This window comes from Neofelis nebulosa, chromosome 16, assembly GCF_028018385.1.
Source record: "Neofelis nebulosa isolate mNeoNeb1 chromosome 16, mNeoNeb1.pri, whole genome shotgun sequence".
NCBI lineage: Eukaryota > Metazoa > Chordata > Mammalia > Carnivora > Felidae > Neofelis > Neofelis nebulosa.
Window position 1 is genome coordinate 19,832,765 of NC_080797.1, and position 27,774 is coordinate 19,860,538.

Genomic DNA, 27,774 nt, shown 5'->3' on the forward strand with positions numbered 1-27,774 from the left:
TTTGTTTTGTTTTAGTGAAAAACTTTTCCCTAAAGTTCACATGTCAAAAAATGGCCCTTAGATCTTAGTGAAAATGGGGGTAGAGAATTTATAGCACAAAAGCACAGAGCAAGGGTCTCACTTTTCTCCAGGGAGGATCCTTGGAGCCTCTCTGCCTATCATCAGAGGGGCTGGAGTCTGGGCACATGAGTCCTGCCAGCAGTTTGTATTTTAAAAGGGCCACTTTCCCTCTTTATTTTTTCTTGTTCTTCATTCTCAGGAGATTGTGGGCTGTGTTTACATTTCAAAGACATGGTAAGATTTATACTTTCACGGGAGATAGGAAGAATATAAAAATTTGGGGGACACCTGGGTGGCTCAGTCAGCTGAGTGTCCAACTTCAGCTCAGGTCATGATCTCCTGGTTTGTGAGTTCGAGTCCCGCATGGGGCTCTCTGCCGTCAGACTATCAGTGCAGAGCCTGCTTCCGATCCTCTGTCCCCATCTCTCTGCCCGTCCTCTGCATGCACTTTCCCAAAAATAAATATTTTAAAAAGAATATAAATTTTTTTCTAGAATTTCAGGGTAATTGCTGTTTAAAATTTACCTTAAAAAAAATAACAAAGGGGGGCCTGGGTGGCTCAGTCGGTTAGGCGTCCGACTTCGGCTCAGGTCATGATCTCGCAGTCCGTGAGTTCGATCCCCGTGTCGGGCTCTGTGCTGACCGCTCAGAGCCTGGAGCCTGTTTCAGATTCTGTGTCTCCCTCTCTCTCTGACCCTCCCCCATTCATGCTCTGTCTCTCTCTGTCTCAAAAATAAATAAACGTTAAAAAAATTAAAAAAAAAATAACAGAACATTTTCCCTCCAACATCTTGATATTTTATAATATTCACAAACATTCTGAAAGGAACAGGCAAGGTTTGGAGATCGATAGAGCTAAGTGGGCTTTTATTTGTCCCTGGAGTTGTAGTTCTGGTTTTGTAGAGATTTGCAAAATAAGAACCATTGTTCCTAATTCCTCAAGACCTGGATTACAGCCTGAATACCAAGCAACTGCCCCTTCTTTTTAACTAAATTTGCTTCTCTATATGAGGGAGAATTTTAGCTAAAATGGAAACCAATAGTTTTATGCCTTTGTTAAGTCCGTCAAAAGCATTTTAACAAAAGCCTTTTATTCTAGATACGAAATGTAAGTGGGGCTTCTATAAGCCCCTCAATATTGGCCTTCAACTGACCATTTGTAGGAGGGCTTAGGAGAAATTTGGTCATTTGTTTCCTCTGTGAAGGGAAGGTTATAAATATAGTCAAATAACTTTGTAAATTCTAAGTTATGTGGGAGCTTCTGAGAGTAGAGGTAAGGGGCTTTATAATTTAAAAGCTCTGCTGCTGTCCAGGGGATATGAATTTTTTGTGGCATGTCTAGGATACACCTGCAAACATATTGTATAAGAATTCCTTAGTCTGAGGGCACCTGGGTGGCTCAGTTGGTTAAGCGTCCGACTTCGGCTCAGGTCATGATCTCACAGTTTGTGGGTTCGAGCCCCGCGTCAGGCTCTGTGGTGAGCTCGGAGCCTGGGGTCTGCTTCTGATTCTGTGTCTCCCTCTCTCTCTCTCTGACCCTCCCCTGCTCACGCTGTCTCTCTCTGCCTCTCAAAAATAAGTAAATGTAAAAAAAAAAAAAAGAATTCCTTAGTCTGACAGAGTCTTGTTACAGAGCCCTGGAAGGTGGGAGCGAAGCGAGTCTTATTACCAGTCTCGGATGCTTTTGTTAAATTCACGTTCTGGCTTTTAGCATTTATAGGAGCATCCTGGATACGTTGGACCTAGAGATCAGGCCAGAGTAATCTCTATAAATCCAGTAGGGAAAGGGAGGTTACGACAGGCACATGAGGCCAGAGTTTAAGAAAATGAAATGAAACCAATGAACAACAACAACAACAACAACAACAACAAAAAGAGACAAACCAGAAAATCACAAAGACTCTTAACTACAAAGAACAATTGGATGGTTCCCAGAGGGGAGGTGGATGCGGGACTGGGCGAAATACATGAAGGGGATTTAGAGTCCACTTATGAGCACTGAATAATGTACAGAATTAAAAAAAAAATAACTGTAGTGACAGTGAACAATTCAATGAACTTAAAACAAACAAAGGAAGAAACAAAGGGAATTTACACTGTATGTGGACATTTATTTTGTCTTAAAGTAGAACTTCTTCCGTCTTGTCAAGGGAGTCCTTAAAGCTAGCCATGATAATAATAGGACAATTGAAAGTTCTTTATAAATTATATATTTTTTTCAGAATAGAGCGCATCCTAAAGGAACCTCCATCATCCGGCCATTAATGGGCAGTATCTATTACTAGCAAGTCAAACCAGTAAGACTTTTCGCGACTTAACTCAGGTCACAAGAGGTGACCAAAGAGGGCAGAGGTGATGCAGTCTCCATGATCCAAAAGTTTACTCCTGACATTGAACTAAGAAAGCCAAAGTCTTCAGTGCACAAGAGGTAAGATGGGGTAGTGGAAATGGTGTCTCCAGTCTCCCACAAAAACGTGAGATGCCTCCGGTCACAGACCCACTAATGAGTGACATCACATCAGTGCTTCTGGAATGGGGCTTTCCAGCATTGACAAGCAATGTGGGTTGGGACATAAAGGTTCTCATGGGCTGAAACCTCTCATGACATTGACCCCTGAGGACTGGCACAGCCTGATACGGAGAAAGAGATTCAGACACCCAGCCTATTTGACTGGTCACCAGGTGTACCCCAGTAAGTGCTCCCTCTGGATGGTGGAGACCAAAGAGAGGGGTGCCTGGGTATCTCAGTTGGCTATGCGTCTGACTCTCAGTTTCGGCTCAGGTCACGATCTTGTGGTTTTATGAATTCAAGCCCTGCATCGGGCTCTGCACTATCAGTGTGGAGCCTGCTTGGGATTCTCTCTCTCTTTCTCTCTCTCTCTCTCTCTCTCCCCCCTTCTCTCCTGCTCATGCTATCTGTCAAAACTAAGTAAATGAACTTAAAATTTTTTTTAATGTTTTATTTATTTTTGAGAGAGAGAGAAAAAGTACGAGTGGGGGAGGGGCAGAGAGAGAGAGAGAGAGAGCGCTAGAGAGAGAGAATCCTAAGTAGGCTCCAGGCTCTGAGCTGTCAGCACAGAGCCCAACGCGGGGCTTGAACTTGTGAAGTGTGAGATCATGACCTGAGCTGAAGTCGGATGGTCAACCGACTGAGCCACTCAGGCAACGCCCCCCTCCAAAAAAAAATGTTTTTTAAAGACCAAAGAGAAAATTCTCACTGGCCATAAAGCCAAACTCTTAGGGCATAGAACAAAGCAAAAGGGAAAATCTAAGAGCTTTATCTAAGCCTTGGGCCTCCTGGAGCCACAATAACACCTAGGAGAGATGTGTCATGGGGTTGGGGACTGTGTGTTCTTTACAGTGTACCTGCTCGCATGGAGGTTTCTTGAGGCTGGTGGGTGACCTAGTGTCAGTCTACACCATTCCATGACCAGCTCATCCTATCATGGGAATCCTCTTCAGGTGACAAGAGCTCAAACAGCTTTTAAGTGCTCGACTTGTGTCCACCAATTTTGCAGCTCTGGCTTCCAAGATGTCCCTTAGCAACAGATGACAAACATCAGAAATCATATAGACAAAGGAAAACAAAGAGCATTTCTGGGATGAAATGGATCAGTAATGAAAGGACACTCAGCCAAATTGAACTGGTTGAACCACAAAGCCACTAAGCCCAAGGAACTAGGTCCACAAATATTTTCTCCTGTTCATCTGAATGGAGAGAGAAAAAAGACTTTTCACTCTCGTTTTCTCAGCCTCTATAGATGGCGATTCCAGGAGGCTGACATGATGAGAAATCTTACCTTCTGCCAGCTATCTGTCAGATGTCCCAGGGACGTCTCAGCTGTGTCAGAGTGCGGGGTGAGCGGTGTCCAGCTAGTCCTGCCAACTACACCAGCTGTCCAGGAGCAAGGATATCCCATCCCGTTCTTGAGGAGGAAGTGTTCCTGGCCCCTTCAAGGTTCCTCTGGTTGGACCAATATTCGAATTGACATGAAACAGATTAACAGGAGAAAATCCAGCTGAATAGTATATGTGTGGGGAACCCACACAGACAGGGCAATCAGGCATAATGGGGTGTAAGTGTCATCCTGAATTAAGGAGAAGGGGCAGGAGTCTGGGACTTCAAAGGGAAAGAAAGGATTTCATGGGAAAATGAAAACCAGTAAGTGTTTGCTACACAAATGCTTGCCCTGTTATGTAGTTGGTTTACTCAGATAAGATTTATTCCTGGTAATAACTCTTATTCTGCAAAGACTCTCAATTGAGGTTCTTCTATATAGTAAAGGGAGGGGCAGAGTTTTTCTGCAGACAGCAGGGTCTTGACTGCCATTACCTATGAACAATCTTCATGCTCAAAGTGGCCCATCTTGGGGCGGCCTGCCTTCAGCCTGTGTAGCTCTATTTGTGTTCACGTGTGAGGGCTGGGCTGAGCCTTCTCCTGGGATTGGGGCCCCAGTGAGCCCTGAATTTATGTGGGGGTGGTGAGCTGGAACATTGGCCTCTCCTCAAACTTTTCCCTCCCTCCCTTCCTTTCTCAAGGTCGACTGAGGTGTAATTAAGATAAAATAAACCACATACACTTAAAGTGAAGAGTTTCAAACGTTTTTCTTGCTGTTTTTGCTACTTCTCAAATCTTACATACGGTACAACTTTGTGGTGCTGTTCGGTTCTATGTGTTTAACACACGGATCATTTCACAGAACCACCACCACAAACATGCAAAGCAATGCTATCACCTCGCGGGACAGGTCTTTCACTCTGACTTCCGTTTCTTTAATGGCAGGCAGTCCAGCTGGTGAGATTAGGACTTCAAGTGCTGATGTGGCTTCTGTGGACTGTGGTTCCTGCGTGCGCTGGTTCAGCTTTCTGGAGCCTTGCAGGTGCTTTCTGGAGCCTTGCAGGCGCTCCCAGATGCCCCATGTGCGCCATCTAGTGGCCAGTCTGTGACTGGCGATGGCCTTCACCAAGTCTCAAACTCCAGTATTCTCCCCAGGGTCTGATCAGGAGCCCACACTGGGGCGCGATCCTGGGAGATCAAAAGTCCCTTTCTTCAGCTGCTTTCTCTTCTCCATCCCCCCCCCCATTCCCTCCCAGCTTTCAGAACCGCCACCTCCTCCTTTCCTTGTCCTTTGGCTAGGAAACTTAGAGAACTGAAGCTTTTCTCTCCCCAGTCTGCTGTGTACTTCCTGTGATTGGGTTTGCATCCAGGGCCAAGCAGCAGAAGAACAAAGAGAGAAGATGCACTGGTATTCCTCTCTCTCTCCCCCCTCTTGGGGCCCAAGCTCTTCTGGGCAGCAAAGACCTTCCCCCTTCAGAGTTCCAGCAGTCGACCCCTAGCGGCTTCAGGTGGAATTGCAGCTTCTGTCCTGAGGTTTGCTCGCTGGGGACATCGTGAGAGGGAAAGAAAACACGAACACCAAGAAAACTCTGGCAATTTGACCCCCTCTTCCCTTAGGGTTTCATTTTTCTGCTCATCCTGGGCTCTTAGGGTCCCTGCTGAGCATGCACTTTCAGGATGTGGGCTGCAAGGTTCCTGCTCAGGCAGGAGGATATAGTGGGAAATATAATCAGAAAACTCACTGCTGGATTGGTCCTATACTTGGTCTGGTTTCCTTCCCCAATTCCTGTTACGGTTCATTCTGCGGAATACTCAGATAGTGGCTCTACATATTCTGTCTGGGCTTTTACTGTAGTCTAGGGAGAGGTCTGTGGAGTGTGTTGACATCATCTTACCTGAGCTGGAAGCCTGCAGCATAGATGTTCAAGAACAAAAAACTGGAAATGGGCTCAGCCACCATCCCTACATGACTAGGTAATTATGTTACAATCACAATGGAACATTAAAGCAACTATTTAAGGATTACATAAGTACAGATGTAATGGCTTGGAAAGATTTCCGCAGCAAAATTTAAAAGCTTTTTATTGGAGTATAAAATCCACACAGAGAGTGCACACAACAGAAGTGCAAAGACCAATACACTTGCACAAATAAAACACACCCATGCGACCAGTACCCCAATCCAGAAACAAACAGTCCCATCCCCCAGGATGCTCTTTAACTGCATACAATATTTGGGGAAACTAAGGCAGCTAGAGATCTTCATTCTGGATTTAGAAGATCCCTCAGCCTCTCATGTGAAAGCATAGCCTGTATATCAAGAAGGGTTGGAAGGCTCAAAGACCTTGGCACAATACCACACACCTGTTTCACATGCTGTTTTGCACCTACATACTAAGAACCCCAATCAACTACGTTTTGGCTCAATCTCACTTACAATCAGATAACAAACAATGATCAGACACCTGAGGCAGGTGTGTAATATGAAAGGGAAGGACCAAACTGGACCAGACCAAACCAAAACATGACCACAAATGAGAGTTTTGAACACATCCACAAGCAGGGAATAAAATTTCTAAACTAAATATTTCATGCGAAGATTGGAAGAGAAAGTAAACACACGAAAGCAAACCAAACACTCCCAAGAAGTAGAATCAAACTCACAAACACGGAAAACGTAAAAGAAAAACAGGAGACAAAAGAATTGATTCAGAGAGGAGAGGGAAAGGGAGCAGGGGACAGTCAGAGGAGGGGACACCTGTGGGAACATCATGTAGGAATCATTAGCATAAGCAGCTTGGGGCTGGGATGTGGCCCACAGTCCACACCCAGGGGAAATACACCCAAGAGTGATGGAGGAAACATCTAGGACACAATAGGGCTGAAAGGAAAGTATAATCTCCCCATAGTACCTCTGCCTCAGAGGGACTCAGGACCTCAGGGGGACCCTGAGAGAGAGTGGCAGTGGGTCAGGATCTGGGCTGGACCAGGACCAAGGGAGGGTGAGGGTGGTCTGGGGTGCACTGAGGTGGGCTGCCTGGAAGGAGGTTCAGGATGGGGCTGTATGGCCAGCGAGGCTGGGTGTGAGCCCTGAGCACTGATTCTTCCCCACGTGCAAAACCAACGTGTGCCCATCCCTCCCTTGGACCTGACCCTGAGGTTCTGGTGTCCCTTCCCTGTTGCACTGGATCACCTGGTTTGCTGGCAGCTGGCTCCCTAGGTCCTCACGCACAATTGCAATAGCACCCTGGACAGTGGGATGCTTTGCTTCGGCAAATCACAGAAGACACATGATGACGTCTGCCACATGCTCCCAAAGAAGGCACTGATTTTCTTCTAATTAATAAAATTAGGAAGTCAGTGAAGAAAAAATAAATTAAGGGAAGTAGATGAGAGAAACTAAAAAAGAATGATTTAGAACAATAGAAGGCAGTTTGACTCCAAGCTCAGCTCAAGTCCCCAGAGGGCGGCTGCAATCAGCTGAGCATCAGGAGACAAGCCAGGCGGGCAGGACATGTGGCTGCTCCCGGTTCTGTTCCTCCCTGCCCTCCAAAATGAGTGCATGGGCAGGGGCTTCTGGACAGAGTACCTGTAGGACCTGGGTGAGACTCAGACTGGGTCCGTCCCGAGGGAAATGTCAGGGTCTTTCATTCATCAGGACACTGTTTCAGTCAAAAAAGAATTTTTTTTTAAGTTATGTTACCTGGCAGGTACTAAGTTAGGTGTCAGGGAAAGAAAACAAAAATAAATTGCACAAACAGTGTCTGTTTTCAGGCATTGTTTGTCACCCCCAGCAGATAGATCGGTAAATAGATGGTAGATGGAAAAGTGGGTGGACGGACAGATGGATGGATGGATGGTTGGATGGATGAATAGATAGCTGATGGATAAAGGCAAACATGCACACATATACACACACACACACACACACATAAATGCATGAATTCCTGAGGGATTTTTAAGGAGCTTAAACCCCAGCTGAGACCCACTCAGTTCAGCTGGGGTTCAGATATCAGCATCATTTTCAAGCCTGCACAACTGGTCTTGATTTGAAGCTTGAGCCAGGATCCTCTCTTCTGAAGAGCTCAGACAACAGGGAGGAAGGCAGGCAGCAAAACCAGGGAGTGGCGGGCTCTCTGCAAGTTGCTCACCGCCCCCTCCCCCGCCCCGCCCCCATCAGGCTGCCTGAGTCTCTGCTCTGGATGAGTCACAGACCAGACCTTCATCCAGTGTTGGAAGCTCAGTAACTGAGTCAGGGACAAAGTGCTCTGGTGGCTCGGGGGCGACCGGGTTGGCTGCAGAACTGGAGAATCCCCCAGAAAACACAATGTTGGAGCCGAGCCTTGAGGGATGGATATCAGGGTTTGATTCCACCAAGGAGAGAAGAAAGCACATTCTGGTAGAGGGAAGAGCTTGTACAAAGGTATGAAGACACAGAAGAACAAGGTGTATAGGTAAAAAAAAAAAAAGAAAGAAAGAAAGAAAATAACAACAACAACAACAACAACAACAAAAATAAGCAATCACCTGTGCAAGTGAGTGTGTTTGGTGTGTGTGTGTGTGTGTGTGTGTGTGTGTGTTTAGTTCTGTGCCATGTGTTAATTCAGAGGCTGAGGGTTTGTAGGTGTGTGGGGGTTAGAATGTCAGGAGCTGGGATGGGGAGGGGACCATGCTGTCTCACCAGCTCTAGGATTCAGAAATACACCAGTGGCTGCTGTGTGTGCTCTGTGCTGCTGGGAAGAGGTGCTGCTTGAGGGAGGGCAGGGGACGGTGGTCAGTAGGATGGAGTGAGCAGAGGGCCCCTGTATTGGGCAGTTAGGAGACCCAAGGAGAACACCTCTCCTCTCATGAGAGAGGTGACAACAAAAGATTCTGGGGGGGTGGGGTTGAAGGGACAGGCGGGATGTGGAGATTAGACAGAGGGCAGGGGCTCCTGGCTGGTCTTCAGGGAAGGGCCAGAAGCCCCAGCAGCACGGGGGTCAGCTCTGGGCTCAAGGAAGGACGAGCTGCATGTTGGGTTTCTGTTTTCTAGGCCACTTCTCCACCTGCCTGGAGAGAATGGTGAGAGGCACACTGGGGGGCACACTGACTGCACACTATACATATGATCGGGGATGGGAATCCTACAGGAAGTGGTGGTGTCGCGGGAATGACAGGAGTTCCTGCAAAATCCCCTTGTTAAACCCACTGGGTCAGAGCAACTGGTGAAGAAGGGCTGAGCGTCCGTCCAGGATAATCACAGCCAATGCACATTCACCATGACCTTGGAGAATCTCCAGTGGGACGACTCAGACATCTACTAGTGTGGAATTGAGCGATTTGGCACTGACCTGGGGTTGGAATTTGCTGTGATTGTTGACACAGATAGGCATTACCCCTTCTGTGTTCTGGGCCCCTGGGACCCACCCCCAGAGGAGACAGGACTGTTTCTCTACCTTCCCTGATGGATGGAGAGGAGTCTGGAAACTTGCCTGAGACTACACATATACATGTGCTTGTTTGAGCGTGTGTGTGCACATATGAGTGTTTTACAGAATGGCACGTGCAAGCAAGGATGGGGGGCACCAAGATTCTAGAAAGGACTGGAAGAAAGAGTGAGCACCCACAGCTCCACATGTTTCCATCTGCTCTCCCCAGAGGGAGCAAAGAAGGATAGACTCGGCCAGGACAGGCTTGTTCAGGGAAGGCAACTCCTCTTTTCCCGGTCACCTCCACCGTCAGCACATCCCAGCCTAAGTGGGGTCTGTTGGGCGTGGAGAGAGAGTGGGGTGCTAGAAAGCCAAGATTCTCCATCTCTTAGATGCTCTCATGGCTCCCGGCTTCTCCTCCAGGATGGGATCAAGCTTGTCTGGGCACGTGTTTCCCTGCACAGCTCATTGTCTGAGTCTATTGCCCACAGAGATCAAGGTGATGGTCCCAGTTTCAGCCCATAGGCTAAAGGGACCTCCTTCCATGGGACCAGAGACCCCAATTCCTTCCAATGTTTTCCTGGACCTCTGGTGCCTTGTGTCCTGCTCTTTCTGGAGTTTGGGGCCAGGACTTCATAGCGACTGTTCCCACCCTCTTTTCCATATCGAGTATCAGAGGGAAGGAGCCCAGCACAGTCGGGGTGCTGTGAGGATTCCTGAGGTCCAGAATGGCCTCCATGGTCAAAGTGCTGCTTAAATCTATCAAATACTTTTGTCCATATCTACGAGATGATCATATGATTTTCTCTTTTAGTCTGTCAATGTGGCATATTATACTTACTGATTTCCTCACGTTTAAACAATTTTGCATTCTTGGGATAAACCCAACTTGGTCATGATGTGTTCCTGGCTTATAATACCCCTGGATTCAGCTTGCTGACTTTCTTCATTGCAGACTTTGGTATTTGTGTTCATGAGTGATTTTTGCCTATATTTCTTTTTTGCACTGTCCTTGTCAGGTTTTGCCATGAAAAGTATGCTAGTCTCATAAATGGATTTGGTATTTCATCTTCTTTTTCTATGTTCTGGAATTTAAAAAAAATATTTATTTTTGAGAGAGTGCAAGCAGGAAAAGGGCAGAGAGAAGGGGACGGAGAATCTGAAGTGGGCTCTGCGTTGACAGACTGACAGGCTGACAGAAGTGAGCCCGACGTGGGGCTCAAACTCACGGACCGCGAGATCATGACCTGAGCTGAAGTCGGACGCTCAACCAACTGAGCCATCCAGGTACCCATATGGTCTGGAATTTTTCACGTAAGATAGGCATTCTTTCTTCCTTAAATGTTTAAGGGATATCTCCATTGAAGCTGTATGTGTCTGGAGGCTTCTTTAGGAAAGGTATGTTTTTGTTGTGGTGGTTGGTTTTAAGTAAGCTCTACACCCCCAACATAGGGCTTGAATTTACATACCAGAGATCAAGGGTCACATGCTGTACCCACTGAGCTGGAGGGTGCTCCCTGTGAGTGGTCTTCAATAACAATGGATTTGATTCATTTAAATAGTTGTAAGATGATTCAGATTTTCTATTGGTTTTTGTACCTATTTTAGTATATCACATTATTCTTGCTAGAAATTTGTTTATTCCATCTAAATTTTCAAACTTATTGGCATAAACTTGTTTAGATTTCCTTTATTATCCTATCCCTTATTATCTTACCTTGTTTTTAATATGCACAGGATATTGTGTGAAGTACCTGTTTTCATTCCTGGTGTCAATTATTCAGACCTCTCCTTTTATCACTAATATCTTGCTAAGGGTTTTGTTTCTTTAAGAAAACAACGGTTGGCTTTTTGGTCTCTATTTTATATTTCCTATCTATTTCATTAATATTTTTCTTTTCTTCATTATTTCCTTCCTTCTACTTTCGTCTGCAAGTGACCATGCAGTGTCACTATGGCCCAGGGTGGGAGACCTACGTGAGGTCCTGGTGTCCAGATGCTGATTTGAGTAGCTGCACCATCGTTGTTCAGACTGCTGGATCAGAGCTGAAGAAGCACCTTGTGTCCATCAATCAGAGAAAGGGCACATTCTCCATGGCCATAAGGGGGGAGTAAAACAACTTTTGAGAAAAATGAGCTGTTGTTTTTCTGAGTTGTTCCCAGGCATCTTACAGAATGGCAACCCTGTTCATACCCAAAATCTGGAAATTTAGATCAGAACCCAAGCTTAGAATTCCTCCATAAGTTCCTGTTTTACTTTTCCTGGGGAATCCTTTAAATTAACCACTTGGAGTTGATTCTGTGGAAAATCAGTGACCTCTTCCTCAATCCCCTTGTAAGTCACAGGGGCCATCACCCCACTGTCAGTCCCCTGCTCTCTGTGGTCGGGATGTGGGACTGCCTTTCCCCAGGCTCACTGAATGCCTCTCCCTTGGATCTGTAAGCAATACATTTTGTGACTCTGCTTCCATTGTGTGGGTGTATTGAAACTGGACATTTCATTAAAATGTCCTGGGTGATTCGTGTCCCCAAAGTGGGAGTGTGGCTATTGAGGGAGCTACCTACCTGCCCACCCATGTGGGTGGTTGTGACTCCTCATCCAGCTTGTCGTGATCTGCATATTCTTTTGTTTTTTTAAGAGAAAGAGGCAAGAAAGACAGAGAGAAGAAGAAGAAGAAGAAGAAGAAGAAGAAGAAGAAGAAGAAGAAGAAGAAGAAGAGGGGGAGAAGGAGGAGGAAGAGGAGGAGGAGAAGGAGAAGAAGGAGAAGGAGAAGAAGGAGAAGGAGAAGAAGAAAAAGAAGAAGGAGGAGGAGGAGGAGGAGAAAGAGGAGGAGGAGGAGGAAGAGGGCAGAGGGACAAAGAGAGAGAATCTTAAGGAGGTTCCACGCCCAGCATGGAGTCTGACTCAGGGCTCAATCCCACAACCCTGGGATCATGACTATGGGTCAAAGTTAACATAGCCATTGACCCAGAGGAGAACTCTTCCTTTGTGCACCATGTGGCATCTCCTTAGCAGGAGGGAGCTAGTGAAACACTGGGCAGATACGCCAACTTTTATATTTATTTGTGAATATTTAGGAAGAGAAATGTTTTTAAAGTACAAAAGTGAAGAAAAAAAAAAAGTGTGTTCTGACTTCTACCCTAGTCCCCTACCCAAAGGTATAAAGACTATAGCCAGTGTATGTGTGTGGGTTGGAGAAATCCTATGCATCTAAAACATATTTATCAGCATATATTCTTTCCCTCCCTCATAGAAAAATCGCACTTCTTGTTCTACACCTTGTCTTCTTCACTGAGTGTATTTTAAAAATCATTCCATACTAGTATGTGTAGATTTTTGTTTGTAATGGCTTCACAGTATTCCATGATATCTACATATCATGACTTGTTTAATTTTTTTTCTCTCATGATGGACATTTCAGTTGTTTGAGTTTTTGCAACTACATGCAACTGTACAATGAAACTCCTTGCATATGTGGATTGATACACATTTATGGATATACCTGCAGAGTACATTCCTATGAAAATATAGCTCTGCCACAGGTCTGTGCATTTTTCCAAATTTGATGGATATAACCAAAGAAGTTGTAAATATTTCTACCCTTGTCTGAATTTGTTAATAAATGGCCAGCCCCCATCCCCAACATTGGGTGTTGTCAATTTTTTATCTTTACACTCTGATTGGCAGATTTGGCATATTGATTACACATGACCTGGGCCCCCAGGCAGTGGAGAATGATGTGGAGGGTGGGGGGTGAATGAGACAAGGGAGAAGGAGTAGTTCTAGGCAGCCAAGCACACAGCCACCAGATGGGTGATGCTGGGTGAGCTGAGAACCAACAGGACACCTGCCTTCAGCACGAGTGGAAGGTTCCAGGCCACCATCTGCTCTAGCTTGCAGACCCTCCCAGCCACCTCCCTCCCCACACTAGACTTAGGCAAACACCAACTTTAATTCAAAAGGGGAATAACACTTTCAAAAGCTGATAGGTGAAAAACAATAAAACAAACATTTTTTTTTGCACAAAGCAAATAAAAAGCAGACTTCATGAGAGGAAATGTCCAAAGAAGCATAGGAAAATCAGTACCTATAAGTAGCTGTATTTAGTCTAAAGGAAATGATAGACAACAGGATGAATCTAGAACATAAAGAGAGTGGAGTGCAAGATAGAGTGATGGAAAGTGAGACAGCAGATCTCAGGAAAGATAAGGAGCAGAAGAGAAAGAGACAATGGGGTGCTTGGGTGGTTCAATTGGTTAAGCGTCCAACTCTTGATTTCACCTCAGGTCACAATCTTGCGGTTTGTGGGATCGAGTCCCACATCAGGCTCTGTGCCAAGCAGGCTTGGGGTTCTCTCTCTCTCTCTCTCTCTCTCTCTCTCTCTCTCTCAGAGTAAATAAACATTAAAAAAATGAAAAGGAGCAGAAAAGAAAGACAATATTGCCCAAAAGAAAGAATGAAACAACCACAAAACCCAATGATAAACGTGCCTGAAAATGCACAGACGTGGTACCTTGTAGACATTTCCTGAAGTGACAGTTACGTGAACATAGTATAACGTGTGGAGAGGCAGACATTGGTACAGGAGACAGAGAGGTGATGCCACAAATGTACCCCAGCTATTCCCTTGGAGGAGAAATGAGAAGCCAAAAGTAAACATAATTGAATTGAATTAAAAACTATGTGGAAACAAAGAGATCTTTCAGGCTGTCATTGAAAGCCCACCCGGGGACCCAGGAAAGGAACTGATACAGATGATCCACAACCAGAATGGTATGAAGTTATCGAACCTTGTGGATAAACAGAATCATCTGGGGGGACTGGGTGGCTCAGTCGGTTGAGCGTCCGACTTCGGCTCAGGTCATGATCTCACAGTTTGTGGGTTCAAGCCCCACGTCCGGCTCTGTGCTGACAGCTCAGAGCCCAGAGCCTGCTTCCGACTCTGTGTCTCCCTCTCTCTCTGCCCCTCCCCCACTCACACTCTGTCTCTCTCTCCTTCAAAAATAAACATTAAAAAAATAAAAAATAATAAAATAAAATAAACAGAATCATCTGGGCTGGTATCAGAAACGATGATCACATCAGAAGGTCTTACCAGAAGGATCACATGGTGTGTGACAGAAATACTCTTGTTTCATAACAACACTGCATCCCAACACACAGTGAAGGAGAATCTATATGTTCTGAGCAAATGACAGAATATTCCGGAATGCTCTGACAACTGTCTCGTGAATGCAAGACCTTATGAAATATAGCACCCATGAGCCCTTTCAAAATAGAAAATATACATCATGATCAAAGTCTGCCAACAAAGGGTGAAGTTAAATAGTGAAAAAAGAGAAGCTGTGGTCAACAATGAATGTTTTACCCTAAGCATAAAACCCCTAAGCAATGGTGGGAACGATTACAGAAGAGAGTATAAGTGTCATAGAGGCAAAGAACACCATTCTGAGAAAATCAGCACTGGGAAGAGGACGGTGGGCCATGGGTGAGATGCAGAAGTCTTCGTCTTTTAGGGCACAGAGTCCAGAGATAGTTTTAATGTGTTGTTCCAAATCAGATGGTATTGTGGGGGCTGGGAGTCCAGGCAAGTACGGAGGGCATCCAAGTGAGAGGCATCTCGGCGTGGGTGTCAGGGTCCAAGCCGGCTGAGGAAGCCGTCCGCACCGAGGGTCAGCCCAGGCTGGGATGGCAGAACCCAAAAGGGGTGAGAAGAGCATCTCCACGGGTGGTGACTGGGTGTAGGACATCAAATCCCACATGGGGCGAAGCTGGGGCAGAGTGGTGGGGGTGGGGGCGGACATGGGTGTGGAGGCGGGGTCAGACACCATGCTAGGCTCAGCTTTTCATCTCAGCACTCTCTGATCTGTGGCATGCAGGTAAGGACCCCCCAAAATCTCCTCCACTGTTATTCTAGACACTTGGAAAGACTTCTCAATGGGTGGGTCCTTGGCATTACCCCTGATTAGGGCTTCGACATATGAATTTGGGGGAGGACACAGACACGCAGTCCATGGCAGGTGACTAACAGACACCTTCAATTCCAAACCAGAATCTGTTCTTCCTGCAAGCCCAGCTTTGCCCATTTTGGTTCATTGCGTTCCCAAACTCCCAGGTGCTCAGCCTTGAACTTAGGAGTGGCCCCTGATTCCTCTCTTGCTCATATCTAATCTGTTAAGATATCCTGCTGCTCTGGGGCGCCTGGATGGCTCAGTTGGTTGGGCATCTCACTTTGGCTCAGGTCATGATCTCATGTTGCCTGAGTTTGAGCCCCGCGTTGGTCTGTGTGCTGACAGCTGGGAGCCTGGAGCCTGCTTCGGGTCTGTGTCTCCTTCTCTCTCTGCTCCTCCCCTGCTCTCACCCTGTCCCTCTCTCTCTCTCTCTCAAAACATAAATAAACATCAAAAAAGTTTTAAGCTATCCTGCTGCTCTTTCTTCAAAATATCAATGTCCAGAATCTAACCATGCCTCCACCTGCCCACTGTTCTGCCCACTGTTCTTAACTGAGTGCCTGTCACCATCGATGCACTGAACATTTGCAGACTAAGCAGCCTTCCAGTTCTCTGACCTCCATATGCTCCTCAGCAGCTTCACATGCCTCCACGTGATTTCTCAAACATGCCAGCCACAAGACATTTGCTATTCCTAGATAGGAGGACGGGGTGGGAAAATCTAGATGGAAGTCAGCTGGGACCACCCTACTGTGTGATAGGAGGGTGTGTCGGCTGTTGCGGGTGCAGTCATAGTAAGGGCATGATCTTCACAGGAACAGAAAGCAGAACGGTGCATTCAAATGTTTCTGAGGATGAACTTTAGCAAGTAATCGACTGGCCACATGATGCTCTGAGCCTCTCGCTTCCCCCATTTTCTGACCAGCCCTGAGAACAGAACCAAGAGGCTGAAGAAGGAAGCAGAGAAGTGCCAAGAATTGCAGAAGAGGGGGGACAGGGTGAGCGGCCCCTGGGTGAGGGGTTCCAGCTGCAGCAGGAGAGACACCCAGAGGGACGGGGCCATGTGGCTGCCATCGGCTTTGCTGCTGCTCTCTGTCCCAGGTGAGTGGGACTGGGCAGGTCTGGGTGACAATGGTGTGGGGCACGGCTGGTGATGGGGAAGGGAAGAGATGAGGACACAAAGAGAGGAGGGGGTGAGCTCGGAAAAACCTCACCCAGCTGAAGAAGAGGAGGAGCTGATGGTAAGATGCTTCCCACAGGTGAGCACGTACCGAGCCCTAAAGAAATCGGCTACTTTAATCCTGATGACCACATTCTGAAAATCAGGAATATTGTTTTATGTCCAGTAAAGGGGAGGGGAGCAGAGAAATAATACTAATTGGGCTAATCCCTGCATTACATGGTTTTCCACACAATCTAACCCAATTCTTACCGCAATCCTATGAAACGAGACATGCAAAGATGCATATATTTTACTCCAGACCAGTTCATAAGAGTCAGCCAAGATTCAAAGAGAAATATTTCTATATCCAAGTCATTGCTCTACTTATAAGACTTATTTCCAAGCTCATCAATTTTTTCATAACACAATGATCACTTATGACATAAGCCTCCTTGTATATAACCGTCTATGTATCCCAGGTGCTAACACATAACCCCACCCCCACCCCCGGAGAAGGCTCTGTTGGGTTTGAATGCTTGTCAACGGCTCCCTCCCTGAAGTTTGCAGCGAGGTGCGCAGTCTGTTATAAGCACGTGTCACCATCTTCACTCAACTCCTTGTGTGTGGAGCAGCCCTCTCGTCTCCACCAAGCCCAAGCCTTCCCTGGGCTAGTGATGCCAGTTTCCAGAAAACACTCCAAGCTCCGGAGCACTGAGTTTGCAGGCAGGGCCGCCACACTCAGAACCTGTACCCTGGCGTGGCTCCCACAAGGGCAGGGCCATTTGTGACACCTCAAGGAGAGCTGGGACTGGCTCAGGACTTGGCTGAAGGAGAAATTCAACCAAGGAGGCACGTCCAGACCTTATTAATAAAACACAGATGGGGTGGTATAGGAAACACAATGACGGGCAAGAAAGAAGCTTATGATGCACTTTATTCTGTTCCAAAATTATTTCAAGCATTCTCGTTTCTTTGCCTTTCCAGATAAATTTTCAAGTAAGTTTGTGTGTATCTACCAAAACAATCTTCCTGGTATTTTGATCGGAATCGTATTAAACTTATAGATCAATACTGGGAACATTGACATCTTTACTATGTTGAGTCTTCCAGTCCATAAACATGGTACCTCTTGCAATTTAGTTAAATATTCCTTGGCTTCTATCACCAGTGTTTTGTAAATTTAAGTATCTGGATGTTGCATGTGTTCTGTTAGATTTATACCTGGGTATTTTGTCTTCTTTTTGAGCACTCATGAACAACACGGTGCTTTTCGTTTCATTTTCTACATGCTCATTGCTAGTTTACAAGTAAGATAGTGTGTGTGTAGGTGTGTATATGTGTGTGTTTATGTGTATGTGTTTATGTATGTATATGTGTTAGTGTATGTGTGTATGTGTGAGTGTATGTATGTGTGTATGTGTGTGCATGCATGTGTGTGTCTCTGCGTGTGTCAGTGTCCATGTGTATGCATGTGTCTCCGTGTGCATGTGTGTAAGTGTGTGTGTGTGTGTATGTATGCGTGTATATGTGTGTATGTGCGTGTGTATCGATCTTTATTCCTGTGACTTGTTAAATTAATTTACCAGTTCTAGCAGTTTGGTAAAATTTTTTTGATAGATTCCTTAGGATTTTCTACACAATCGTGTTGCCTGTACAAAGGCACAGTTTTATTTTTTCCTTCCTAATCTGTGTGCTTTAGTGGTGTCCCGGAACCCTTGGAGCCCCTGGAAGGTCTTAAACACTCTGATGACCCTGTGGAGCATGTAGCATCGTGGACCCACTGTGTTCCGGCATTTCTGCTTTTAAAAAAGAAGTCAGAAGTGAAATGGCTCATGTTTACATGTAGGCAACAACCTCCACTTAAATAAATATTGTGATCCAAGCAAAACCTATTCGTAAGTTCATGCAAGTCTCGGATGCGGTCTGTGACCAGTGAGTAAAGCAGAGAAAGTGCAGAGCGTTGTTGTGTCTGCCTAGTACTTACACTGGGGCCACATGGTGCCCCCAGCAGGCTTGGGAACTGACCTGTCCAGTGCACAGATGGACTTGAAGGATTGCTGTGTGGACCTCCTTGGGGCAGGTCCAAATCTGCTCCCTGGCATTATGACTGGGGGTCCGGGGCCTCAGCCCTTCCTGGCTCCTCATTCTTTAATGTGATGTGAAGGCACTATGTTAAGAGTCTTCCAAAAGCAATTGGGACTCCTGGGGGGCTCAGTTGGTTAAGCATCCGACTTTGGCTTGGGTCATGATCTCATGGTTTGTGAGTTCGAGCCCCGTGTCAGGCTCTGTGCTGACAGCTTAGAGCCTGGAGCCTGCTTCAGATTCTGTGTCTCCCTCTCTCTCTCTGCTCCTCCCCTCCCCTGCTCATGGTGTCTCTCTGTCCTTCAAAAATAATAAATAAACATTAAAAAAAAAGATTCTTCCAGGTGGCAGCTCTAAACAGGGACTGTAAATTTCTTGACACTCCTGTTATTAGAGTTGGGGGTGTGTCTCCTCCCCTTGAGTCTGGGTGGGCTGGGGCCGTGAGGTCAGTAGCCTAGAGCAGATTCCCAACTTTTCCCTATAAGTATCTTCCTAAGGAGCCTGTTTAGACATACTTTTACTAGAATCCCCACCATGGGTATGAAATTTTAATACCAAAGATATATGCCTATATATGCCTATGTTCTATATATCGATCAATCGAGCCATCTGTCAATTGATCATCTATGTTTTGTATATTAAAGAGTAGCATTTTTTCCCTTCCAAGAACCAATACTTGTCTTGTCACAATGCATGGATAGAGTATGGTGACCCTGTGTGACTTCTGAGGCCAGGCCCAAAGGAACCCTGTTACTCTGTCCTCCGTCTCTTGAAACACTTGCTCTGGAGACTCTCCTTCTCAGAACACAGCTCCACACGGAGAGGCCTCCTGTAGGATCTCAGGTCAACTATCGAGATTGAACTCAGTCTTGGCGCATGTTCCAGACACGCAGAAAAGAAGTTTCCAGATGAGAGCAGCACCCAGCCATTTAGATCCCTCCCCCACCACCGCCATTATGTCTTCTCAGCTAAGGCCCAGACTTTTTAGAGCAGAGACAGGCCATCCCTGCTGCACTCCGTCCGAATTCTTGACCACAGAATCTATGACATGACAGAAATATCGCTGTTTTGTGCCCCACGGAAGATCTAAGCAGAGAGAACTTGATGTCCCAGCCCCAGGCAGGATGGTTCAAGGAACATGCTGCCTCTGCCGGATGCACAGAGGGCTGGGGGGAGGCCCCTGGGAGACTCAGCCCTGCGGCGGAAACCTGGGGCCGGACTCCTCATGCGGTAACGTGCACGGGCTGCTGGGCCTGGAGGTCTTGCCCTTTTTAGAGGCGCGAACCAGAACCATGTGGGCTGGAGCTGTCAGCACTGGTGGGAGGTGTTCCCCACAAGAAGCCACCCGCCTCTGCAGAACGCCCCGCTGCCCACCCACACCCTCTCTGCAGTGCCCCGACCACATTCAAAGGAAGGTTCTACTCGAAAATGAACCAGCACCTTTCCTAACTGATGGACTCAAGGAGAGGAACACAGTGCCAGCAATATGCAGCTGTAGAACTTCCTTTGTGAGCGCCAGGGCCCCAGGACACAGAGGAAGAGTCCAGCTGGCCAGTTCAGCTCAGTCTCGAAGAAATTATGGACAACATGACCTCTCTAAAGAAGGAACTCAGAAAAGAGATAGAGGTCCCCAAAATCGTTCAAAATAAAATATCTGAGCACTAGGTATTGTATGGAAACCAATTTGACAATAAATTTCGTATTAAAAAAATAAAAAGTTAATAAAAAACCGACCTTGCATTTGTGGGATTAAAAATAAAATAAAATAAAATAAAACAAAATAAAATAAAATAAAATAAAATAAGGACACAAAAAAAGAGCAGACAGAGCCCAGGAAGAATGTAAGTGGAAGAGAAAAAAAAAAAACAAAAAACAAACAAACCCAAAACCCAAATCATTATTGAGAGGAAACATGTATAACTTTGAAAATTAAAAAAGAAAAAGGCTTGTGTTATTAGTTTTTGATGACTGAGTAGAGGAAGTTAAAAAGGAAGGGCTGGGCATCCTGGGCTGTGTTGCTCAGCTGGGCGTGGGGGTGAGAGTGTTCATGGGGTCGGGACATAAATGCCAAAGGCCAGGCCAAATCCAGGAGTGGGTGATGGTGGGTCTGAGCTGTCTGGGGGATGGACAGTGTCATGGGTGAGGAGGGGACAGATCTGTTCCATCTTGATGGAAGAGTCCAAACGGTCCCTGGAACCCCTGCACCTAAGGACCAGTGAGGCCAAGAGACAACTGGAGGGACAGAAATGAGCTGTTCTGGTGATGACTGCATGAGTCCCCTGTGCTTAGAGGCCACCGATGTAGATGCAGGGACAGGCGGATATTTACATGGTTACAAAGCCCTGCTGCAAAACACTTACTATTTACAAAGGGGGAAAGAGTAACTTCAACCACTATGGACAAATTTGCACACACAACTGCCCGTTTCCCGGACACATTCGGATTCTAGCGTTGGATTTAGAGTCATTTCCCTCCCTCTAGAATGGAAGGGTTGTCCTCTCACATATAAAACATTGAAATGGTGTCCCCCCAAATAATCTCAAAAGAGCAAAGAAAGCCACAGATTTCATAGGAAATGTAAAAGGCAAACAGGTCAGATGTGGTTCGGGCGATGGTCCAACCCTGCTTTCCATCTTTTACATTCAAGGAATTCTTTCTTGGAGGCACTGATGCAGCAGAAGGTGGAATCGGCGGGCCTCTGAGCAGCTGGCCCATCAGGGGGTCTTTGTCCCTGTGGACACACTCTGGAACTTTTTGGTTTAACCCAGGTTTTATGCTTACTGGAATTGGAAACCCATCGTTGGCCAGAGTCCTGAATGATGAAAGGGTCATTTATCCTTGGCAGAGCAACTCGAGGGTGGCAAGGAAAGGAGGTACCAGGAGGATCCACACAGGAGAGATTACAGGTGCGGCTGAGGACCGATGGTGGAATGAGAGTACACCCTTTCTTCTCTCTGCTTCCACAGTGGAGGCAATGGTCCCCGACCTGTGCAGAGCAGGGAGGGAGCCAGAGTTTATTCCTGACGGCAGGATGCGGGGAGTCCTCACCTAACAGGGACCCCCATCTGTCTCGGAAATGTAATCATTGCCCTTTCCCTGACCAGAGCTCAGAGGGTGCGGGGGTGTCCATGGTGGGGGAGAGGGCTGTGTTTCTCCTGCTCAGACTGACGTATCTTCCCCTGGAGTCCCCCGGACTCCCCACATCACAGTCACAGCAGGACCCAAGCAGGGCAACTTCACAAAGGTCAAAAGCACCAAGTGAAGGTTGTGTAGCAGGGCCCTGAGCAGGGATCGTGCTGACAGGAGTGGGGTCCCTCTTCAGGGGCCGCTCCAGGCCCTTCCTGTCCACCCTCACTCTTGCCCCCAGACCTGGAGGACAGGCCAGCCCCGGTCCCTGCCCAAAAGCCCCTCTGAGGGCACGGCCATGCTGCCCAAGGCGAAGCATTCAGGGGCCTCCCAGCAGCCTTAGCCTGGGCTCCAGCACCTCTGCACCCTGATTTCATCCTGCTTGTCTGCCGCCTCCCCCAAATCCCCTCCACTTCACCAGCAGGCCAGCCAGGACCAAAGATTTGCCTTTGCCTATTTGAATCTACGTCTGTCCCACCTTGTATAAATTCTGCCTGTACTTCCAGCTCAGACCTCATATCACCTCTTTGAAGCAGAGGAAGATACCTCTTCCTGGTAATCTGGCAATTTACGTTCTAGCTTCCCCTGGGAGGGGTCTCTCCTGGCTCTGAGCCCCATCTGGTAGCACATAGCAGGTGCACTATCGCATACACCCTGGACAGTGGACACGTGGTCTAGTGGACCATTGGGCCCTTGCTCATATATGTCCCCTTAGGAGTCCCCCATCAGTATCCAGAATCTGTCCCCCTCAACCTCTGCCTCATCCCCTCCCCTACAAGCAGTGCCAGGACCCCCTGCAGGCTGGCCTTGTTCTCTCCTTCTACCTGCCTTGAGCAAGGTTTGTCATGTTCATTTCACAGGGGGTTCTCTTGAGAGAGAAGACACGGTGCTTTGTACTTCCTAGATTATCCTTGAACCCACTACGTTCTTTTCCCACTCTCCACTTTCTGTGGAGCTGCCGCCCCATCTCTCCACCTGCAGGCTTCCTCCTGTGCCCCTCAGTCCCCTAAAAGTTCCACATCCTCCCCTCCTGACTCCACAGAACAACTGGTCTTTAAATAGTCACGAGCAGGACAGAGGCCGATCGTGAAGCATGAACCAAGTGCCTGGCTGCACACATAACCGAACACACCATCCAGCAGGGCAGCTCCAAGGAGTAGGATCCTTGAGAAGGGAAGGAAGAGAGACTGTACCAGAAGGGAGGCGGTGAAGGGGACTTCTGGGAGGAAACGCACCTTCACCCTGAACTCGGATGGGGTGAAACTGGGGCAGGGTGTTTGCCCTTTGAAGAAAGAGTTAATTGATTGTTCTTTGGATGCCTGTGGAGGGGGTGGGTTTCAGACTGATGGCCCAGCCTGTCGATTGACCATGTTGGGAATGTGAGAAAGCAGAAATGTCAGCTTCCCATTCCTTCCCAGCATTTCCCTAGCACTTGGGGAGGGGAGGGCTGGATCCATGGAACAGGTACCTGCTTGACTGTCTGTGGGCAGAATAATGCCCCCCCTCAAAAATGTCCTAATCCCCAGACCTGTGAATGTGTTATGTTACATGGCATGGGGGAATTAATGATACAGATGGATTTAAGTTTGCCAGCAGCTGACCTTGAGATGGGGAGGTGATCCTGGGATATCTGGGTGGATCCTATAGAATCACCAGTGTCTTTATAAATGAAAGCACACGGGAGAGCCAGTGTCAGAGTAATGAGGGTGAGAAAGACTTGACCACCCCTGCTGGCTGTGCAGATGGAGGGACCATGAGCCAGGGGTGCAGCATCCTCCAGAAGCTGGAAAAGACAAGGAAGCACTTCTCCCTTAGAGCCTCCAGGAAGAGCCAGCCCTGCCAGCACCTTGAGTTTATCCCAGTGAGCCTCATCCCAGACCTTGTCTCCAGAACTTTAAGATCATAGCATCGTTTTGTCTTCAGCCACCAGGGTGGTGGTGATTTGCTCCAGCAGCCACAGGGAGCTAATCCAGAGCCCTTCCCTTCTGGCAACTTGAGGCTGAAAGCACCTGTGCCTGTTTTGGCTGCTTGGGGGTCGGGAGGCAGGTCAGAAGGAGACCAGAAGCTTCTCTCCTGCAGCCCAGCTGAACAACTTTGCCTAGGTTTCTTGTGGGGAGGGGGAGCTCTTTAAGGACTCAGAGGTACAAAGAGGGGACCCAGCACAGACCTCGCTGTTTCTCCCCAGCAGAGGAAACATCAGGGGGGCCAATGGGGGTCCCTGTGAGAGTGTCCCGAGGAGAGCTGTCCCAAGGCAACAGTGGGAAAGGTCTGTGGGTCCAGCTCTGCTCACCTGGTTAGCGGGCTATTCAAATCCATGGGCTGGCTGCTGTTGATGCCCTGGGGAAATGGACGAGAGGAAGTCCAACTGGGCAGCGTTGTTCTCGCTACAGGCTTGGGAGAGTCTGTTGGATTAGGGGCTAAACACACAGAGCAGAGCATGGTTGTGAGTGTCACAGGTGGCTCCCATGGTCTCCACACCCCACCCCCAGGGGTGCAGAACCTTTCTGTCTTAGTGCCACTGCTCAGCCACGTTGGTTTTCTCTTGCATCTTTTTGGCATTATTCCAAACAAACGATTACTGATTTGCAGAGAATCACCAGTTTACCACCATGTGAGATATTGGAGTTACTGGTTATGTGGGCAATTCCCATTCAGTTTCATTTCAGTGTCCTGCTGGGCACAGCTGAGCATGTCAGAACCATGTTCCCAATCCCTGGAGCCTTAAATCAGCCAGGCAGGCTCCTTTCTGAGTCTCAGCCTGGCCTGAAGCAGGCTCTGTGCCAGCTGCCCTGAAGCGATGTGACCCATGAGCTGGCAGGCCCAGGGTCCCCTGTCTCCTGGGACTGCCGAGTTTCCACAGCCCCTGCTTCCCCCTGCGGTCCTTCCTTCCTCCCCAGGGCTTGCTTTCTTACTTCTCCAGGCCTGCCCAGGGAAGGTCATCTGGGTCAAGGGTCCAGACTCCAATTCTCTGGTACCAACTCCTCCTCCACCCTTGCACACACCCACCACCTTTGTGGTGTTAATTTCTTTTCAGTTAATTTCTAGAACATTCTAAGACCAGCATCCGTCCCCACTGCACATATTTGCACACCATATTTGCATATTCTAAGTTTGAAGAGATTTTTCTCTGCTTTAGAAATGGAGCAATCAGTAGCAAATGTAAACCTCCTTAGTGTCTGTGTGTCTGTGTGTTGGAGACAAGACTTAGGGGTCCAGAGGCAGAGCTGTGAGACGGGGGCTACAGCCTGACTCTCCTTCCAGGCTTGTCTCCAGGGAGGGCCTAGTGCTTCTGGGGCAGCTGCAGGGGAGCCCAGGGTCTCTCCAAGGATAGAGGCAGAAGAGAAGGTGTCTGCACCATAGTGGAACCTGCTTTTCATTCTCCTAAATATGGGCTCACGGTTCCTCACCTGCTCCCTTGTGCTGATGTTGCCAGAGGAGAGAGGGGAGCAGGGAGGGGGCATGGAGAAGGTCACTTGTTCTGTAGCTGAGACCATCAGGATCATGGCTTTCTAGTACCCCACCCCTCCCTGTATGCCTGACATCACCCCATGCAGGCTGGGATGTGCTGACGTGAACGTGACCGGGAAAAGAGGAGCTGCCTTCCCTGGACAAGCCTGTCCTGGTTGAGTCTGCCCTTCTCTGCTCCCTCTGGGGAGACCAGATGGAGACATGCGGAGTTGTGGGGGCTCGCACTTTCTTCCAGTGTGTCCCAGAATCTTGGTGCCCCCCACCCACACAAACACATGCACACGTGTAGTCTCAGGCAAGTTTCGAGACTCCTCTCCCTCCATTGGGGAAGGCAGAGAAACAGTCCTGACTCCTCTGGGGGTGGGTCCCAGGACCCCAGAGCACAGGATGGGTGGTTCTTACCTGGATTGACAATCACGGAAAATTCGATCCCCACGTCAGTGCCAAATTGCTCGATCCCACACCAGTAAGTGTCTGCGTCGTCCTGCTGGAGATCCTCCAAGGTCATGGTGAATGTGCGTCGGCTGTGATTGTCCTGGATGGACACTTGGCCCTTCTTCACCAGTTGCTCTGACCCAGTGGTTTTCACAAGGATTTTGCAGGAATCCCAGTCATTCCCGCGACACAACCACTTCTTGTAGGATTCCCATCCCGGACCGTATGCACAGCGCACAGTCAGTGTGCCCCCCAATGTGCCTCTCACCTTTTTTCCCTCACGGGTGCAGAAGTGGCCTAGAAAACAGAAACCCAACATGCATCTTATCCTTTCGTGAGCCCAGGGCTGACCCGGGTGCCGCTTGGGCTTCTGGCCCTGCCCTGAAGACCAGCCAGGAGCCTCTGCCCTCTGTCTAATTGCCACATCCCGTCTGTCCCTTCATCCCCTGCAGGATTTCTTTTCTGTCACCCCTCTTGTGAATCCCCCTTGAGGCTCCTAACTCTCCTAACCAATACAGGGCTCTCTGCACACTCACCATCCTACTGACCACTGTCCCCTGCCTGACCTCAAGCAGCACCTCTCCCAGCAGCACAGAGCACACACTGCAGCCACAGGTGTATTTCTGAATCCCAGAGCTGGTGAGACAGTGTGGCCCCCTCCCCATCTATGCCTCTGATACTCTACCTGCGCCCCCCAACAAAACCTCAGCCTCTGAATCACACGGAACTGGCATGGAACTAAATACACACACACACACACACACTCTCTCTCTCTCTCTCTCTCTCTCTCTCTCTCTCACACAGGTGATTGCTTGTTTTGTTGTTGTTGTTGTTGTTTTTTTTACGTATACACCTTGTTCTTCTGTGTCTTCATACCTTTGTACAAGCTCCTCCCTCTACCAGGAATGTGCTTTCTTCTTTGCTTGAAGGAATCAAACTCTTATATTCATCCTTCCAGGCTCAGCTCAAACAGTTTCTCCCTTTCTGTAGCCAACTTGGTCGCTGCTGGTGCCACCAGACCACTTAGTCCCTGTCTCAGGTATCATGCTAAGGACACTAGATGATGATCTGTCTTTAGATCATCCAGAGCAGAGACCCAGGCAGGCTGGTGTGTCGGGATGAGCAACTCTCCAGAGAGCCTGTCACCCTGGTTTTGCTGCTTGCCTTCCTCTCTGTTGTCTGAGGTCTTCGGAAAAAAGGATCCTGGCTCAAGCTATAGTTCAAGACCAAATGTACAGGCTTAAATGATCCAGATGCCCGATCTCCACCTTAACTGAGTGGCTTTCTGCTGGAGCCCGAGCATCTGGCTTCTTCAGAGTTCCTCAGGAATTCATGCATTTATGTGTGTGTGCATATATGTGTGTGTGTGTGCAACTATCTATCATCTATCCATCTGTCCATCCATCCATCCATCCATCCACCCATCCATCATCTGTCTTAGGATCTATCTACCACAAGTTGACAAACTGTGCCCTAGAAAACGGACACCATTTGTGCTATTTATTTTTATTTCCTTCCCCAACACCTAACTTAGTACCTGTCAGGTAACAAAACATTAAAAAAAAAATTTTAAATGAATAAGTGTCTGGATGAATGAAAGGCTCTGCCACTTCCTCCCATGCAGACCCTGTCTGTGTTCCCCTCCTCCACCCTGCAGGTGCTTGATCCTAGAGCCCCGACTCACTCACCCTGGATGACAAGAAGGAACAGAACCGGGAGCAGCCACATGTCCCGCTTGGTTGTCTCCCTGGTGCTCAGCAAATGCCAGCTGTCCTCTGGGGACTGGAACAGAGCTCAGAGTCAAACTGCCTTCTATTTCTCTAAAATATTCGTTTTTGTTTCTCTCATCTACTTTTCTTAATTTTTCTTCAGTTACTTCCTAATTTCATTCATCAATTGCAAAGTAGTGCTGTCCGTTGGGAGCTTATGGCTGAAGTGATGTGGTGTCCCCTCTCCTTGCTCTGGCTGCTTAACTCGGCACCCCCTGGAGGGTGACCCTGAAGACCTTCTCTCTGGCGAGAGCTCTGCCCCTCCCCTCCCTAGCACCACCTCCTGTCTGTGCACACCTACTTCCTGTACCCCATCTCCCAGCCCCGCTCCCCACCTCCATTGGTTATTGCCCCCTTTGTACAGCTGTCCACCCTGTTAGCGGCTCAGATGTGCTCCAAATGCCATTTCTTGTCATCTGCACTCCTAAAGTCAATCTGTCCCAACATGTGGTCCGTGGGCCTGGGGCTTCCTCT

At 47.9% G+C, this 27,774-nt stretch overlaps 2 protein-coding genes across 3 annotated transcripts in view; one reads left to right on the forward strand and one right to left on the reverse strand.

Moving 5' to 3' along the window:
* LOC131498145 (CMRF35-like molecule 5) overlaps positions 1–11,434 on the forward strand; it is a 32,308-nt gene extending 20,874 nt beyond the window's left edge. The window contains exon 3 of the mRNA XM_058705070.1: positions 11,243–11,434. Coding sequence (XP_058561053.1) covers positions 11,243–11,421 — 179 coding nt within the window. The 3' untranslated portion in view covers positions 11,422–11,434. The remainder of the gene's footprint in view (positions 1–11,242) is intronic.
* An 8,950-nt stretch (positions 11,435–20,384) lies between these two features.
* LOC131498139 (CMRF35-like molecule 5) lies at positions 20,385–27,564 on the reverse strand. 2 transcript variants are annotated; one of them, XM_058705060.1, is made up of 4 exons: positions 27,220–27,564; positions 25,499–25,828; positions 23,919–24,030; positions 20,385–21,488 (listed from the first exon to the last, which is right to left on the reverse strand). In XM_058705060.1, exons 1-4 carry the CDS (start codon positions 27,257–27,259, stop codon positions 21,335–21,337), a joined length of 636 nt encoding a protein of 211 aa, XP_058561043.1. In that variant the 5' UTR covers positions 27,260–27,564; the 3' UTR covers positions 20,385–21,334. The 2 variants fall into 2 exon arrangements, with proteins under 2 accessions (XP_058561043.1, XP_058561042.1); XM_058705059.1 differs by having other exon boundaries at positions 23,919–24,045; positions 27,220–27,552.
* Positions 27,565–27,774: the final 210 nt, after the last annotated feature.